The 13,560-nt window shown below is 44.8% G+C and overlaps 2 protein-coding genes across 2 annotated transcripts; one reads left to right on the top strand and one right to left on the bottom strand.

Annotated features, from left to right (window-relative positions):
• Positions 1 to 309: 309 nt before the first annotated feature.
• LOC102048579 (mitochondrial amidoxime reducing component 2) lies at positions 310 to 10,765 on the bottom strand. The gene is made up of 7 exons (XM_055725902.1): positions 10,342 to 10,765; positions 10,001 to 10,174; positions 6,426 to 6,588; positions 4,615 to 4,755; positions 3,544 to 3,605; positions 3,384 to 3,455; positions 310 to 2,843 (listed from the first exon to the last, which is right to left on the bottom strand). Exons 1-7 carry the CDS (start codon positions 10,602 to 10,604, stop codon positions 2,717 to 2,719), a joined length of 1,002 nt encoding a protein of 333 aa, XP_055581877.1. The 5' UTR covers positions 10,605 to 10,765; the 3' UTR covers positions 310 to 2,716.
• Positions 10,766 to 11,408: 643 nt separating this feature from the next.
• Positions 11,409 to 11,980, top strand: PFN3 (profilin 3). The gene is given in 2 exon segments (XM_014287255.3): positions 11,409 to 11,527; positions 11,529 to 11,980. Coding segments are annotated over 2 exon segments (402 nt in total). The 5' UTR covers positions 11,409 to 11,462; the 3' UTR covers positions 11,866 to 11,980.
• Positions 11,981 to 13,560: the final 1,580 nt, after the last annotated feature.

Genomic DNA, 13,560 nt, shown 5'->3' with positions numbered 1-13,560 from the left:
ACCTTCTGTTGACTTGAGTGTGCAAAACTTTTCTGCTTTCAAACCCATTTTGACCTAGTTTCATGTGTCTGTGGAAAAAAGAAGATAGCCTGCAAACAGACTACTTAAATCTGATGGTTCTCTTATGCATATAGCTTCCTCTGGTTAACTGTGTATTTTCCTGAACTTAGAAATAAGAATTAAAAAAATAAAAATAAATCATCACTGTTAATTATATATGAGGACCTGGAAACAGCAGAAGTTAAATATGAAACAGAAACAGAAAACAAAAGAAAAAAGAAGATTCACAAATTTTACACCTTAGAAGAGTTTGGATTCATAGAAGTTGATACTTTTTGTTTTCTCCCTCCAGAGTTAAAAAAGCAATTAACATTTTTTAAGTAGACAATTTTAAAAAGTGTTTGATGATTGACATGTTTTCAGTCGATTTCCTGAACAGCTTAGGAAAATCAAATACAATTCCTACAGTTACAGCAGTTCAACATTTATACGAATACATTTATACTGTAATGTTTGTAAGTTATGCTCTCCACTTCCCAGAACAGCCCTCTTTCATCACATAATTGATTTAAGTGTCATTGTGGCAGGTGGTGTACACTAGAGGCATACCTGATTTAGGATTCTAGCTTCTAAGGTGCTTTTACAGGGATAAATCAGTTTTAGATCCATGGCACTTTCTTAACAGGCACGCAGATGCAGTTTCTCATTGGAAAGACAGTTCCGTTTCCAAATTAGTCCAATTGACAATAGCCTATTCCACACAATTTAGGTTACATAAATTTTAATGTGGTGCTAAAACAACAGTGAAAAAAAATTTTCTGGCTAGAGGCAAAACTTCAGCTCTTTTCTTCTTTCTTTTCCTTCTGCTTCTTTGACTTAATGAAGAGACTCACACTTAAGCAGGCTGTCTTTACTTAATAATGCCATTAGGAATTCCCCAAGGTTTCAGCTTCTAATATTAAGGATCTTTAACATACGCTTTTCAAAACTGAACTTCAGGATTATTTCCTTTTCAGAAGACACTTTTTCTCTTACTTCCTCCCACTAGTTTCTGCATCAGGCATAACAATACACAAAGATGCATCGTGCAGTCTGAACTGGGCACTTATCTGTCACAGAAAAACTTAACACTTACAGAGCACTCTGCTAATAAAAGAATATTCGAAGCAACACTGAGCTCACAAATAAAACTACCTTCCTCATATGCCTTCTTCATGCTTCATACCTCTGTCTGAATTTGCTCAAAGGCTTAACAGCTTTTCATTTTATAGGTCTGAGTTCTGAACATGCCGCAGAATTGCAGTTTCATATTCATAACAGAAAACAAAGACTCTAGACACCAAATTGTGTCTTATTTATCCCTCTTCACACTTAATTAGATTCCTCTTTTTGTCTAGTTAACACACTTCCTAGATCTAGTAATCCACAACAAAGCAACAGGCATTTGAAAGATGGCTGGCTTTTGTCTTGGAGTTCACTTATTTTTTTAAAAAAAGTCATATAATATTTAAAGTACTGCTGCCATAATCCAACTAGTTTCCTGCCCTCTCTGTTTTATGCAGTATAAAATATAGCAGAAAATATAATTATCAGCCTCCTACAAATGGCTGACATTTTAGTTGTAACAGGGGCAGGGGAGGGGGCAACCAGAGATCTAAATGCATAACCAGCAAGGAGGTCCACACGCTCAGCCTAAAACTGCAGCTTTCCAACTATCTGCTTAGCAGCCTGCCTTACTATAGCAAGAGATGCACTGAGCCAGAGAGGAACTATGCATGAACACAGAGCCACACAATATTGGCCTGGGCATCAGCTTCAGTGGGGCAGGCTCAGAATTAGATCCATCCCAATAGCTTTTCTTCCCCTCCAATGTGCGTGAAGTGTCTGACACAGCGAACACCTAATTCTTTCAGTCAAACTGGAAGTTCTACTGATACGTTACCAAATGCATCACTCCCCTACACCCTCGGTGTTACAGTATGCTTCACAGGAGAAAAAAGATCAACGGTTCAAACTCCATCAAGCAGAGGTCATAAACTAAACAAACCCACAGCCTTACACATCATTAGCCAGTGTTTCCACCTCTAGACTAGAGCAGCATTCAGTCAGCTCGCAATCCTCCTTCTGATTTGCTCCAAGCTTGAAAGACAGTAGCAATCTTCAGAAAACAATTGCAGGGTAAGAAACATTGCAAAAAAGTACCTCCATACATAGATAGGGTTAAGATGATTGGGATCAAAGAAGGGTGGAATCTAACACAGAGACTTGCCACCTGCACTCCACATTCACTTGTAAAGGCAGTTCCGTAACCAACGCATTTACTTAATGCTTGGCATGACTGGTTCGGTGGTTCTTCATAGGCACTGAACGTATGTAATACATGCCCTTGTACATGATTTTGGATTCTGATATTGAGCCTGACATAAAATTTTAGGAGGCATGATACCCACAGTAGTGCTGTGAAGTCTGTCTTGGATCAGTTTCCTCTATCACAGCCTCCAGAAAAACTAAAGACATGGTTGCTACCCGCGTGCTAGTAGATTACATGATCTGAAATGACTGGCAGTTCCCAACCTCAAAGACCACCCTGCACCTTAGGAACGTAGCACAAAAAATACTGCAAAGAATAAGAAAAAGTTATGCTGGTGACTATGTTCATGGGAAAACAATTTGCATATCAAAGTGAAAAGGCATCTTCCGATCAAAGTCTCTCTCATTACTGGACCATCTTGTACACAGGGTCGCCAACTCGAATCGTTCCAGTTCTGTCAACAGCAAAGTACCTCCCAAAGAGAGGGCTGGATTTGTATATGTGTTGCTCAGATGGATCACATAAGCGGTAACTGCAGAGAGAGAGCACCCCTTTAGAATCAGTGGTAGCAAATTTTAAACATCAAAATATCAGTGATGAGCGAGAGGACATATGAGCAGTGATGCCCTGTTTTGGCCACTACGCTAGACTAAAAATCAAATAAATATTGTAATTAAGAGAACCCAGCAGTTCAAATAGAGGAAGAAAAGCCTGTCTGTATGCACACATCTGTCTATAATACACATACAAGAGACATTCTAAAAAGAATTGCCAAAGTTGCAAAGTCAGACCTTTAAATACCTTAAACAACTGTTACCCCAGGCATTCATCGTAGCAGAGATGAAAGAGACAAGGAATGTAAGGTTTGAGAGAAAAAAGAGAAAACTTCCTGAATTTTCTTACTATATAGAATTGCAGAAAGTAGAATAGAAGCCAATACACACAGACCTTTACACTGCATTATTATGTCCCACACATACCTCAAACCACTTTTAAAACACTAGTCTAACATCTGTTGGGATCTAGCCTAAATCCACTCCCACAGCCTAAGAAGCACTGGTATTTTTACAACCTTTTCAGTGTTTCCAGAGGCTCCTTCCTGTCCAGGACCCCAGTGTCTGGGTTAACAGTTGTTAAAATACACCTGCAATGACAGACAGCACCAAATCAGTAACAGCTTCTTATCATAAATCTCTATACATCTATATAAAATAATGGTCTCAAATGTCTACCTGGCACAACACACCGTCCCTTTCATCTCCACATCACCAATGAGAATGTCCTCCCAGGTATCCTGAAGGAAGGTAAACATGCAGAGATTAGGCATAGCCACATGCAACCATTTTTGCCAGGGTACCACAGTCATTCCTAGAAGCAGTATCATTCCAGATGAGTACCTTTACTTGTACCTTCAAAGTAAGTACAGTTCTATTACGGCACTATTCTAATGAAAACCCTACGGTTACTGCATTCATCCAACTCAGGAACAGCTAGTAATTATATCTGGAAAGAAAGATATGCAAATAATAAATCCCGTTCTGCAGTGTGCACTTGTCTGAACCTAAAGCAAGCTTATTCTTACTGTATGTATGATAATCTGAACTGTGACGTCTGTTAAGTCACCAGTTTTGCAGGTAGAAAATTTTTAGAAGTAACTTTTCACTTCTTGTCTACACAAGCTTTCTATTGCAACCTCTCTTGGAAGACAAAAACCCATTCTGACTTTAGGAACTTCTTAGATTTGGGAAATTATCAAATATATGCAGAGCAAATTCTTTGGAAAAATAGCAACATGACATAAAAACACGTAAACACCAGCATTACAAGTTCACTTCATCACCAGATACCTTCCTAGGTAGCGTTTTTTGAACTACTAGCATATTGTCAGAGATGCAGTGATAGACTGCAGTATTGCAAAGGTCGGTTTTACTCCTGTGCCAAAGGCTATAAAATATAAATTAACAATTTGTAAATTGACAGTGTGATATCACTAATTGATCAATTACAGCATGCACAGCTTTCCCTACTTTACACTTAAAAGACGAGTTTTCAGTAACAAACCTGTCATTTAAATACACATATTTTATCCTTTGCTAAGCTAAATAAGCATTCGCAGACCCGTCTCCTCCCTCAATCTTTTATATGCACTGATGTGAGCAGCAGCTGTATCTCTCTGGAATACAGCTGTAAAAATCACAGGCTGGCAGCTTTCCTCACCCTTGTAGGCACCATCACACAAGGAAACTGAGTTACAAAGAAACACAACCAAGCCTTCAAAAAGACATTTAAGACCGTTATTTTACCTCCTCAAAAGCACTGCAATCTGTCACAAGAATATTTGGCCTGAAGTTCTGTATCTTAACCTTCTTCTCCAGCCTGGCATTTAAATCGTCCAGTGAAGCTTCTGAGAGGATCAAGACTGGGCTACAGTCAGGATAGGCAACCTGCATAAACAAACACAAACAAATCCTAATGCTGCTGTAAGAACACGCGAGGAAAGTTACTAAATGGCAAAAGGGCTGATATGTTGGAACCAGTGGCCACATATGAGCCTGCCCGTTAGGCTGCTTCATTCACGTTTTAATTTTCCTGGAAGTAGGTTAACAAGTAAAATAACATACCCCTTCCTATTTCAGTAACCACGGCAAGTTTCATTTGCTCAAATTGTAAAAGTAATCTTCTACTTAAGAGAACTTAACCAAAATTATTTAAGCTACCACAACTTCTTACAAAATAATACTGTATGCATGTCCCAGATATTTATTCTGGATGTTACAGACAGAACTAGTATATCAGTAGAACACGTCATGAAATGTACTTAAGATGTTTATGGACCTGCTGAATTTACCTGGTTGACCATAACAAACTAACTGGATTTTTCTATATGATTAATCTATCCTATCACAACACCAGAGGGAGTTTCACATGCAGAATAGCAATACTAAATTGCAACTGTCCATTCGTCAGTCTAAATTTGCTTGGAAGCAGGAGGGCTGCCATTGTAGCAAAGAAGGCCAACGAACAGTATTAAAAGAAAACTACTAAATATGCTAGTTCCACAGACAAAAAAAAATTAAATTTGGCAATAATGTTAGTATACAGCCCTCCTCCTGTCTTTCTATTATATTATCCTTCCCTCTACCCCCCTGTACATGCCTTTACAACCACAAGAAGTTGAGTGTTGAAATAATTACACAAATAATTCTGCCCTCTTTTCCTGCTGGGATCCCTGAACGTCACCCCTCCTAATCTGACATCCCTTTTGCTGAAACCTGGTCTTCTGTATTGGTCTCAGTGTCCTCACACAATAAATGCATATCTATAAAAGTCCATTAATTGAATTCTTTGTGCAACAGCAAGCAAAACATCGATGTCCTATAGATAATACCATCACATCGGTAAGGCAAGGTACTCACAGTTTGCATTTGCTTAAAAAGCTTATACTCATCAGGTACAGTTCAAACCACCTTCACATGAGAGAGTTGTTCAGACAGAAAGAAGGGCATCAGTGGCTCCAGTGATACGAGGATGCCTGAGCACAGCACCTGCTTTCCCTACCTCCATTAACTTTCTCTAATATCACACCTTCAAGCCTTTTCCCACAAAAAAGAGAGAGAGGAAACATCTGTAACCTTCTCTGGACTTTAATTCCTAGGCCCACAACTACAGGCCCCTGGGTTAAGCATTGTTCCTTTAAATATGAGGTGACAATTTATATCAGTGTACTCCTAGACCTAACAAGGGATAAGGAATGGAGTATTTCCATGCAACACAGATTAAACCATCAAAACATCTTTAAAAATGTAACTTTTTTTTCTATTTGCTGTGGCACAACAGGAATGCTGTTCTGCAATATAATAGTCACTCTTTAAATATTAGTATCAGGCTCTTTAGTTGTGAATGGTCAAAAGCTTACAACAGATTTAAAGTAAAATTTAAGCAAGTCATCTCATCATAGAAAAGGAGAATATTCATGTGATTTAAGCACATGACTACACACCTACTAAACTTTGCTAAACTGGGGTCATTCACCAATGACAGAATGGACAGGTTTCAGTGGGTGGCTGGGAAATGGTTAAAAGAAAGTACTTCCGAGAAAAAGAACATTCATTACCTCATCTGTGTTTCGGAAAAGTTTTATTATGTCCTTTGACTTTCTTGGCACCATGGAGGGCTCAAAGTGCACCAGTCGATACGGCTCTGAATTCAGGAAAGTGGTGATCCACTGAGCCACTTCATCTCCGCAGTCCCTGCCTTGGATATCCAGTCCAAACACCCTGAAGAGTCACAAGATGCATCAGCGAGTTAGCTTGAAAGCCAAAGGGTCAAGGATGCTTATTATTCAAAGGCAAACAACTTGTTTTAATAGCAGTAGCAAGACACAGTAAACAAACCACCTGGATTATAATGAGGTGAAAGTCAGGTCTACGAATTTGGCACGAGAATCATTCCCAGCGTGCAACCTGCAAATGTGGCCACCTTGTTTTGAAAGCTAAGTAACATGGACATGGCTGGACGACGCCAGTTGGTGAACGAATGAGCCAAGAAGTAGCCTTTAGGTACCCAGAGCTAACTGCCACATCAATGACCAGTCACAAACCTACTTGCTGGCCACACTTTCAGCAAAAAAAGGGTCTACTCTTGTGTTTGTTTGCATGTGATTGCAACACCAAAAGATTTCTACCCAGAAATCAACTGAAAGGTAACTAATTTCAGAAAACGAATGACAGTTTGAAAGGATGAGGTTAGTTACTGTAACTGACATTTGTAAATGTTATTAATTGTGCATGTCCCCAGCTGTTAAGGAAACTTTCCTCCAGACTTTACTGCTGTAAAAATTTAGCCAGAGCTGAAACTCTTAAGCCCAAACTTAGCATACAGAATAGCTTAGTACCTTAAGCGTGGTCAAAGGTTTATAATGGAAGCAAAGTCCACGAGGCACAAAAAGCCAACGGCAGTGGAATACAAACAAGTTTACACAACGAACACTTTCTTGGCAAGAAAAGGTAAACCTCAACTCATCCTTTTATTAAACTTCAACACCAATCATGAGTAGTTTTACTACTCTTTTCACAGTAGCAATTTTGACCCAGAAGCACTGCAGTTTACCTCTGCAATCATATCCGGGACAGTTTAAAGCACAGAGATGCCCTGGCAGTCCATCTAGCCTGAGCCCAGCTCCTAGGAGCCCTCCTTCACTCAGCTGGCAGAGAGATGAATCATAAGGGTGCTGGCAGCAATGTCCCTGCTCTGTTTGTTGGGATCCCTGTATCAACTGTTGTGTCACAGGTTGGGATTAAGTGCCATTGCCCCAGACAACATTCAACCGCCTTTCTCTTCCCTCCATTCTCTCATTCCCTGTGTGCCTTCTGGCTGGCAGGACAACAGAGGTGAGAGTCTTAGAGCTTCCAACACTACTGTTTCCTACCCATGAAGCAGATCTACCCTGAGCACTCGGTGGAATAGGGATAATGTGATTTAAGTATTGCAACACATACAGACAAAGGGCACAAATGAACATGAGGCTTCTTAACCAGAGGGCTACAGAAACCCTCTAACATCTGCACAGATAGAAACTGTACCTACACAATGGCTTCAGTCCTACATTTGACCTCCTCAAACACAGGCTTTTTCAATATCCACATTAAAATCTGCAACCGGACTTGACAGCTTTAAAGACCAGCATCTGCACAGCCTTTGGAGCCAGACACGCTATTGCACTGCCTTAGCTCCGAACTCCGGGGCACGAGCTGGCACCAGTCTGAAGGCAAATACAAGTCCATGCAGAGGGCCTTGCTGGCAGAGCGTACTGTGCAGTAAGAGAGCTACTCCCACTCCCAAGCTGGAAGGCAAGAAACTAGGAGCAAAAGCCAAATCTTCGTCTGGCTGAACATAGTACTACTCTCAAACCTCATTCTTACAAATGGCTGAATGGATCAGAAAGAATCTGCCTTGAGCTGACAAATGGTAAATTGTTTAAGCACGGCAGTCACACAAAATCTCAGGATTCTTCCTGTGAAGTACAAAGCAATGTTTAACTATGGGTATTACTAATTCCACATCCTATGACACTCCCTACAAAACCAGACGACTCGGTTATTTTTAAAGTCCATTTACACGCATCTAACTTCTGCTTATTTGCATTCCCAAATTCTAGCAATTTTAAAACAAAGAAAGGAAAAAAATAATAAAAAAGAAAAACAAATCACTGAGATTTGAAGTTGGAAAATCCAAGACAATTTTTCATTACTGAAATTTATTTACCCTAAATATTTTTCTAACGGCACAAAAAATTTTAGAAAAATAACAGCTTGAAAACCGTATGTTTTTGTAGTCTACGCCATTGGTTAACATGTAGGCATTATAAGCAGATCTTTAAGACTTTAAGTCCTATTTCTCCATAGGAAATGCTATAATTTGTAACTTGCACCTGCCTTGTATAAACAGAGATACTAAGCTATGCTGACCATGGATTTCCACAGCAACACATTTATGCTAAAAGCTAGCAAACACAGTTCCTTTCCAGCAGTCTCTTAATAGCAGCTGACACATTAACCTTCTCTGCTACCCAAAGAAAAAACACTTATCGGTATCTTTGTAGGGGCTAACACCATTAACAGTTACTAGTTTTACATGCTAATTGACATTTCAGCAGAGAAAAGGCTTCCTGCTTCTCCCTGGCAATTTTCCCATATGGATTTCAATACATGGATAAAATAACTAGGCCTGCATTTACACACCGAAGCTCTAAGCACACAGCTAAATGACTATGTTTGCAACCTGTTCACCTGAAACCCCTTTGAGATAGCACCTACAGGGAATGACCGGCTCTCTGGGGATGCCTGTCCTTCCCCTTGACCACAGAGCGAGCCTTGGGCAATCAAGTTTTTAATTTAGGCACCTCAGTTAAACGCCTGCACACAGAGGTGAGGGAATCCAAACTCTGATATCTCACTAATTCCAAATGGCCAGCATGTATCCAAATAATGCTGGTGCATATACTAGTGGTGATCAAGAATTACCAATATGCATGACTCAGGCTGAGATGCAGTTGCCCACCCAAGATCACTGTTCATTTGGCTGATGTATAACATATGGTCTTTGAATACTGTGTCATCTTTTCTCAAGATTTGTTTCCACCAGTGTTTAGCAGATTAAGACCAGCTCTTTTGTTGCAACAATCAGCTCTGGCCTCCTGTATAACACGCTGCAGAGAATTCCACAGAATCACACAGTGGTTTGGATTGGAAGGGACCTTTAAAGATACTTAGTTCCAACCCCCTGCCACAGGCAGGGACACCTTTCATGAGACCAGGTTGCCCAAGGCCCTGTCCAACCTGCCTCATGAGCACTTCCAGGGATCGGGCATCCACAGCTCCTCTGGGCAACCTGTGCCAGTGCCTCACCGCTGTCATCGTAAAAAATTTCCCCTTATGTCTAATCTAAACCTACCCTCTTTTAGTTTAAAGCCATTACCCCTTGTCCTGCCAGTACAGGCCCTGCTCCGAAGCCTCCCCCCATCACGCAGATGGGGACACAGACCCATGCAGAGAAGCAGCAGCACCACCCAACTTTCACCCTCTAATTTCTGTGTAAGAAAACGCAAACTAGCACACGATCTTGAAAAGCAAAGCGTGTATGCGAGGCAGTATTTAGAGAGAAGGGAGAGAAACCCCCCTTCTTCAGTACCTGCAGTTCAGCACGCGATTCTTCCTGGGGACCTTCACGGGCACGCACAGCCTCTGCATTTCGGGGGCCTCCAAGGTCAAGTGCCCATCTTCACAGCCGACAGAAACGAGGACCAGCCGCGGCTCCTGGCGAGCGGTGACCATGTGCCCATCTTCCTTCGTCACAAGCCAAAACCTGAGGGCGCCGGGGGACAGAAACACGCCGCACCGTCACAGGCCGGGCCGGACACCGCAGGTGCCCCTTCAGGGGGCTGAAGGGAAGCGCTGGCGATGCCGCAGCCCGGCCGGTGGGGGCCTGCCCCCGCCACGGGCCGGCCCGGGCCCCCCGCCTCCCCGCCGTACCTGTCCCGCAGCTCCCCGCTGCGCAGCCCCATCGGCGTCACCTGCGCCCGCGCCACCGCCATCCCCCGGCACGACTTCACCGGGTACACGAAGAGGTTCAACACCGTCCCCACCCGCTGCAGGCGGCGGCGCGCCCGCCTCCGCCCGCCGGCCCAGCGCCAGGCCCCCAGCAAGGCGCCCAGCGCCGCCAGCGCCGCCGCCCCCCACAGCCAGCCCGGCCGCGGCCGCAGCCAGGGGCCCAGCGCGCCCCGCGCCCCGCTCATGGCGACTGGGCCGCGGCGGCGGCGCGCGGCCGGAGGGGCCGGGCGGAGGCGGGTCGAGGGCTGGCGGCCGCCCCCCCGCGGCCCAACGCGCCGAGCGGGCCGCGCCCGCCCCGGCCTCCGCGGCCTCCGGTGGGAGAAAGGCCGCGCTGGCGGCGCCCGGCACGGCAGCAGGGAGGCCGCAGCCGCGCGTTCCTGGCGGCCGGGCGGTCGCTCGGAGCAGCGTCGCCGGGAGAGGGCGGGCTCGGCGGGGAGAAGGGGGAAGGGGTGGCGAAGGGCCGGCGCGGGGGGCAGCGCCGAGGCTGGGGGGTCCCGTGGGGTTTGGCCGCCCCGGGGTGCCCCCTGCGCCGGCGCCTCCCTGCAAACTCGCCAGGCCCCGCCGAGAGGGTCCCCCCATCGCAGGGTCGCGGCAGGAGGCATGACAGGCCGGGGGGACGCCATGGTGTGGGTGGGAGTCACGCCAGGCCAGTGGGAGGCCATGGCGCGGGTGGGAGTCACGCCAGGCTGGGGGGATGCTGTGGCGCGGGTGGGAGTCACGCCAGGCTGGGGGGATGCCGTGGCGCGGGTGGGAGTCACGCCAGGCCGGGGGGATGCCGTGGCGCGGGTGGGAGTCATGCCAGGCCAGTGGGAGGCCATGGCGCGGGCGGGAGCGGCGAACGCCGCTGCCATCACACATCCCACCTCACAGGCAAAGCAAGAGCCCGGGCTGTTGGTTTCCCCCAGCTCCCCCTTGCAGGAATCTGGCCAAACTCACGCATCTAAAATTTTAGGATCAGTGTGCCGAGACCAAAGCCCTGGCAGGCAGAAGATGGGGAAGCTTGGCGCTGGGCGTTCCTGAGCGGTTCGGACAGCCCAGCTGCCATGGGTTGCTGGAAGTACTATGTCAGTGGCATCCCGGCGGGCAGGAACGCTGATGATGGGGCTGTTTGGGGCCTCTGGCAGCAAGTGTGTGTGGGTGGCCAAGCCAGGGGGGCTCCTCGCAGCCATCTCGCCTCAAGAAGGGGGCTTGATCACAAGTCAGGATCAGAAAATGTTCCTGCTAACGGGAATCACTGTAGCTGGCAAAAAGTGTGGTGTGATTTGTGACAGCCTGCTGGTGGATGAAGGCAACGTGCTGGATGTCAGAAGCAAAGGCAGTGACAGCAGATCCATCTGTATTGGCAAGACCCCCAGAGCCCTGATCTTACTCATGGGTGAGAAGGGAGTCCATGGAGGAGCCCTCAATCAAAAGGTTCACGATATGATTGTGGACATGAAAGCATGAAGCAAACAGCACAAAAGAGACAGACATCATCTGCCCGAGCGGGGGGGCACAGTCATTGCTGTAGGCCAGAATGGAGATAAACCTGATTTTGTTGCAGATGTCTTTGCCTGCTTCTTTTGGGGAGGGTGTGCTGGGCCGGCAGCAGTGCAGGGACACCAGCAGTCTACCAGACCACCTGTGGTGCAGCAGGGAGTGAAATGAACATTCCACATCAGGATGCTCAGTATTACTTGAGTGGTCTCCTGGCCACCTTGGGTAATTGCTCCCTGTTATTCCCATTTTACTGACTGATTTGGGGGTGAAGGTTTCTGATAACATTAGCTTTGGGAAAGGACAGGAGAGAGGGCAACCCTTGTGCCCTCTTGCTCAACACTTTGCTGTTTAAATCATGCCCTAAATGCCAGTCATTGTTTTTGAGACCTTTCTGCTTCTACAAGTAGGACACAACACTAAGAATAAGCAGGACTGGTGTTTATTTTGAATTTCCCCCTGAACAAGCCCAGTTTGTTCTGGAGATTATTGATGAGCAGAGCCTTGTGCTGCTGTTGGACTGCGTGGGAGGCACGTGCAGAGACAGTGTGCCACCTGCTCACCTTCCACATAATTTGAAACCCCTTCTTAACGCCGCTTTGAGAGCCCCTTGCGCTCTTTGATAACTGTTAATCTTCTCATTTAATATGGAGTCAATATTTTGTAATTTAATTTAATTCACATGGAGATCTTTAATCTGCAACTGCACCCGCAGGAGCAGAAAAACACTGTAAGGAGAGCCAGGCATCTAATGTATTAGCAAATGTTCAACAAAACTGCAGTGACTGCCTAATTAGTAAGCACCGCCTGATAAGCAGTGTTTACAAGCATGAATCAAAACAAATTAACGTAAGTACTAAAGGGATAAAAACACAAAACCACAAACTGGTTTTAGAATCTAACAATAAAAGCAATGCATCAAATGCAAGAAATGAAAAAAAAAATATTATTTATGTTGGCCACAAGGTTTTTAAAAAGCATGGGCACTCCTGATGAACATTCATGCTTATTTTCACAAGCTTAAGGCAAAAGTAAGTAACTGTCTCCTCTGATTTCTCAAGTACTGGTGTTGCTCTGCTGTGCAAATCACAAAATGCAGAAAGCCTTTGCCCTCTGAACTTTGGTCTACAAGGCATCAGAATGACAGGATTTGGAATAAAGGAAAAAAATTAGGGTGATTTATTGCTTGCTCCCTTCTTCTGGGTGCGAGAGAAAATAGATCTGGAGTGTATACATATTTTGCTGGCATGAGAATTTGGAGAAGTATGGACCTATATAGTGTGATGGTGGTGTGAATTGCTACAGCTCCTCCCTAGTTACACATTACAGGCAGCACAATGGTATACAAAACCAGATTCTTTCAGTTTGAAGGACTAAACTGACTAGTTAAGGACTAGCTAAATTCAGAAATAACAGCTTTGCTAACAATTGCATATTAATTTAGAGAAAAATTTCTTTCCAAATCCAAGAAGGACCTTACATTTTCATTCTCTAAATCTACCAGCTTGGAGCCTAATGAGATTTTGTTCAGCCCAGGCCCAAGAAGCAGCTGTCACATTCAGCCCTGACTTTTCTTGGAGACTATGGTGTGAAAGAGCTTAAAGAGGAGTAACAGAAGGCGGCAGCATCTGCATAATCTCTCCTCTCCTGCTGTGATACAAGGAA

Source organism: Falco cherrug, chromosome 13 (assembly GCF_023634085.1).
Source record: "Falco cherrug isolate bFalChe1 chromosome 13, bFalChe1.pri, whole genome shotgun sequence".
Taxonomy (NCBI): Eukaryota; Metazoa; Chordata; class Aves; order Falconiformes; family Falconidae; genus Falco; species Falco cherrug.
This window is presented reverse-complemented; position numbering and strand designations above follow the sequence as displayed.

Bases quoted from the DNA above. Each gene is read 5' to 3' on its own strand.
- LOC102048579 (XM_055725902.1), bottom strand. From the start codon at position 10,604: ATGAGCGGGGCGCGGGGCGCGCTGGGCCCCTGGCTGCGGCCGCGGCCG. The intron at 10,175-10,341 runs GTACGGCGGGGA...CGGCGCCCTCAG, and splicing joins AGCGGGGAGCTGCGGGACAG to GTTTTGGCTTGTGACGAAGG. The intron at 2,844-3,383 runs GTTGTAAAAATA...CTCTCTCTGCAG, and splicing joins CCTCTGGAAACACTGAAAAG to TTACCGCTTATGTGATCCAT.